General features: G+C 27.4%; 1 protein-coding gene across 1 annotated transcript; it reads left to right on the top strand.

The window, feature by feature from the left end:
* The first annotated feature begins 1,633 nt into the window (after positions 1 to 1,633).
* On the top strand, positions 1,634 to 2,068 carry LOC145075373 (uncharacterized). Its single transcript, XM_079021642.1, has one exon. It carries the CDS (start codon positions 1,634 to 1,636, stop codon positions 2,066 to 2,068), a length of 435 nt encoding a protein of 144 aa, XP_078877768.1.
* The last annotated feature ends 2,156 nt before the right edge of the window (positions 2,069 to 4,224 follow it).

Raw genomic sequence — 4,224 nt, 5'->3', positions numbered from 1 at the left:
ACGGCGCCTAGGGTTTAGATAGATGAGGCCGACAGGAACCGATTCGAACATAATAAGGTCTTCCCTTCTCCACTGCGAACTGGTAATGGAGTTTGTAGAGCAAATGTCGGTTGTAAGAATTAAATATGCAATTTAGGGTTTGGATAGAAGAGTATAAAACCCTATATTATTATTAAAAAATAAAATAATAATGGATGGTAAATATGACGTTTTCACGCCTTCACAAATCAACAATAGTTCCATCTTAAGTATTTGTGTAATAAAGTGTGAACGTGTATATATATATATATATATATATATATATATATATATATATATATATATATATATATATATAAAAAGGGAAAAACACTTTTGATTCGTATTATATGAAGTTTTTTTATTTCTTACATTAAATTAAATATAATAACGTAATGTAAATATTTAAAATATTTCACATAAACATAAAAATAATTTAGGCTTTTAAATAAAAATGATTTTTTTTATTATTACATAAAAAGAATAATTTATAAAAATGTTTATATGGTTAAAATAAATTAAACAAAACAATACCTATTTGTATTCCATATTGACATGAAAATTTTAGTAATAGATGGTCATACTACTGTTCGAGATTTTTCTGCATTACGACATGTTCACGATGGTGGAACATACTAGTTGTTCGAGTTTTGTTTACGTGGGACGACGATGAACATGAAAGACTTCTTATTTGGTTGATTGATCGCAACGTAAGTATTAATAAAATAAAATAAATATGTCATTATTTGTTTAATATTATATTTATAATTCATATATTGTTATTATATTACATATCTCAGAGAGACAAAATGATTGCAATTGTCCCATGGGTTTTGAAGTCAATTTTCCACATGAATTTCATAGGACGCGTTATCTCCTTAAATCATTTTCGAATGGATCAATTTTATGAAGACCACTCAAGATATCAATATTATAGATTTTTCTTTGGTGGGTGGGCTATAATAATAATAAAAGAGTAACACAATTTTTACTCTCTTGGAAAATGATATCGCCAATTTATTTCCAATTTATCCATTGTGTTTTTCTATCACAAGTCTCACAAGAGATTTTAGCCGTCAAAGAATGTTGATTGCTATGTTTATATATATATATATATATATATATATATATATATATATATATTTCAAACGACAAATTAAATAATACTAAATTTGGTGTAATGTAGATGTTGTTGGAAAAATCGTATGGGGAAGACGAATGAGGTCATTCTATGAATTTGAACTATTTCTCCAAAATGAGATGTAAGATTATATATAGATATAGATATATACAAATATTAATAGTGTGCTACTATAATGTATTATATTTAAATGTATTAACCAATTATTATTATTATTATTATTATTATTATTATTATTATTATGTGTTTTAACAACATTTTGTTTGAATGAATAGAGGCATACAATAAAGTTGATGTCCAATCACTTACCGATGAGCCTTATAATACAAATGTATCATGCAATTGTTAATCAATCCATAATTTATGTCTCCAGGGTCAAGTTGGTCCACCAAAATTTGTGTAAGTTAACTATTACGTGTCGGTGATGGAGTTGAAGAAACAGTGCATGGAAACTTTATTTGCATCCCTGATAATATGGTAATTCCCTTCACTGAAAAAGAAAAGTCATTGAATGCTTTGATTGATGCAATCTTTCCATCATTGGAAATTAATAGATCTCAAACTGATTATATTATTTCGCATGCAATATTATCCACAAGAAATGATAGTGTCGATGAAATTAATGATTTATTGGTCGGCCGATTCCATGGAGAAGAGAAAATTTACTACAGTTTTGATGAAGCTGAAGATTATATAAATAACTTATATCATGTGGAATTCTTGAACACATTCAATGTTAATGGTTTACCCCCTCATTACCAACGACTGAAAGTTGGATGCCCGATAATACTGTTACAGAATCTCGACCCATCAAATGGATTGTGTAACGGCGCCCAATTGATATGTAAAGGTTTCCAACACAATGTAATAGATGCTGAAATAGCTGTTGGTCAACATGCTGGAAAGTGAGTTTTTTTGCCAAGGATTCCTCTATGTCCATCTGAAGATGACATGTTCCCATTCAAGCTAAAGAGAAAACAATTTCCAATCCGATTATGTTTCGCAATGACAATCAATAAGGCCCAGGGACAAACAATTCCAAATGTAGGAATTTATCTTCCAGAATCGGTTTTCTCGCACGGACAACTTTATGTGACATTATCCAGAGGGGTATCACATGAGAATACAAAAGTATTAGTGATCCCTGATGAACAATTCAATGGTAGTGAAGTATGTACTGTAAATGTGGTGTATAAAAAAGTGTTGCATAATCAATAATGCACAATCAATCATGTTTTCATTTGCACTTGTAAAGAATCCAAACTTTTCATTCTTAATTCTTATTGATTTTGTATTAGTTAGCATAACTCTTGATAATGCTATTTCAATTGGTTATTTTATGTTATTTTTGTCGTGTCGTGTCACGTTGGTCATATTTTAATTTGTTCATTTCGTGTCAATGTAAAATTACAAGTTATTGCGTCATGTCGTGTCAGACTAAAACACGACATGTCACCCTAATTTGATAGTACTAATTGATGAAAACGATTCTCATAAAGAAAACAAGTTACCCAATAACACAATGAACTTTACTTTTTTAATCAGGAAAAGTAGTTTTAACCCAAAATAGCAACATACATATAATTTAAAACAAAAAAACATACTTATATTTGAAGTCCAAAAAACAAATCGTCTCTAGAAACTAATTTTCGTAAAAACTATTCACACCCGTCGTTTGGCGTAGGTAAACAGCTAGTGTATGTGTGTGTGTGTGTGTATATATATATATATATATATATATATATATATATTGTCATCAATGTGGGGGCGGAGCTGGTTGGGGATTGGTATACTTGGCCCCATCCCCATCCCCGGTTTTAGCATAATAGGGTTCCCCAACCAATACTCGGTATCCGTTTTTACAGGGAATACCCGTCACTAATTGGGGCAGGTCAACCGGGTTCCCCACCGGGTCGAATGCAATTTCCATGCCTAGGAATGATCATGTGCGACGAACGTCCATAGAACGTCATTTAAATAGGTTTTTCTTTTCTTTGCATTTATTTTCGTTTATGTTTTTTTCGTTTATTTTTGTTTTTTTATAATTTTTTATTTTTCATTAAAAAAATTCAAAAAAAAAATTAAACAGATATATGCTCGATTTTAACGTTTTTAATGTTTTTTTTTGTTTTTTATAAAAAAAATTTGTTTTTTTTTTAATTTTTAATTTTTCGTTTTTTTAATATATTTACTACATACTTGAAGATACTAGGGTTTTTTCTTTATTTTTGTTTTTATTTTTTTGATTTTTTTGATTTTTTAAATAAATATCGGTTTGAGTTTTTAATGTTTAACAATTATATAATTTTAAAGAAGAATAATATTAAGGATCATAATATTTTCCATTCATACTTTTTTTTAATCATATTATTTTTTTATTATAAAATTTCAAATCATTGTATTTTGAATCGTAACAATATTATGAATCATACATTTTTGGATCATGTTAATTTAGATCAAAATATATTGAATTAAATAAAGTTTTTGCTAAATATAACATTTGGAACATTATATTTACTAAATCATTTAATTTTGAATCATAAAAACATAACAATTAAGGATCATTAAATATTTGAATCAAAATATTTTTAGATTATAACAAATTAAAGATCATAAACATATTGAATCATAATATTTTTGAATCATAAATATTTTAAATCATCTCTATTTGGATAATATTTTGTTCAATATTTTTTTAAAAAAACTTTTAATCTTATAAAATCAAGTTTGATATTTAAAACACCTTATTTATTAAAAGACCATTTTTACAAAGTCATTCAAATAGTGAGTAGTAATATTCCTTAAATTTTTATAATTTTTTGGAAAAAAAGTATTTCTGGTTTTTTTATAAATATAATAATAAAAAATTTTCACATTTTCATGATTGTGTTCATTTTGTAAATAATTAAACTTTAAGAACTTTGGTTTTCTGAATTTTTTTTCAAAGAAAAAAAAGTTATGGCCGAAACTAAGTGGGTGGAAAAAAAATTTACCAGTCAATAAGGGTTTGACACTTGTTATGCTGGAGTGGGGGCACGTGTCATCGTCTGGTGAGGCCACATATA

Source organism: Lactuca serriola, chromosome 9 (assembly GCF_051521515.1).
Source record: "Lactuca serriola cultivar US96UC23 chromosome 9, Lser_US96UC23_V15, whole genome shotgun sequence".
Classification (NCBI taxonomy): Eukaryota; Viridiplantae; Streptophyta; class Magnoliopsida; order Asterales; family Asteraceae; genus Lactuca; species Lactuca serriola.
Note: the sequence above shows the minus strand (reverse complement) of the source record. Positions and strands in the feature narration are given on the sequence as shown.

Excerpts from the sequence above, each read along its gene's own strand:
- LOC145075373 (XM_079021642.1), top strand. The coding sequence starts at position 1,634 with ATGGTAATTCCCTTCACTGAAAAAGAAAAGTCATTGAATGCTTTGATT.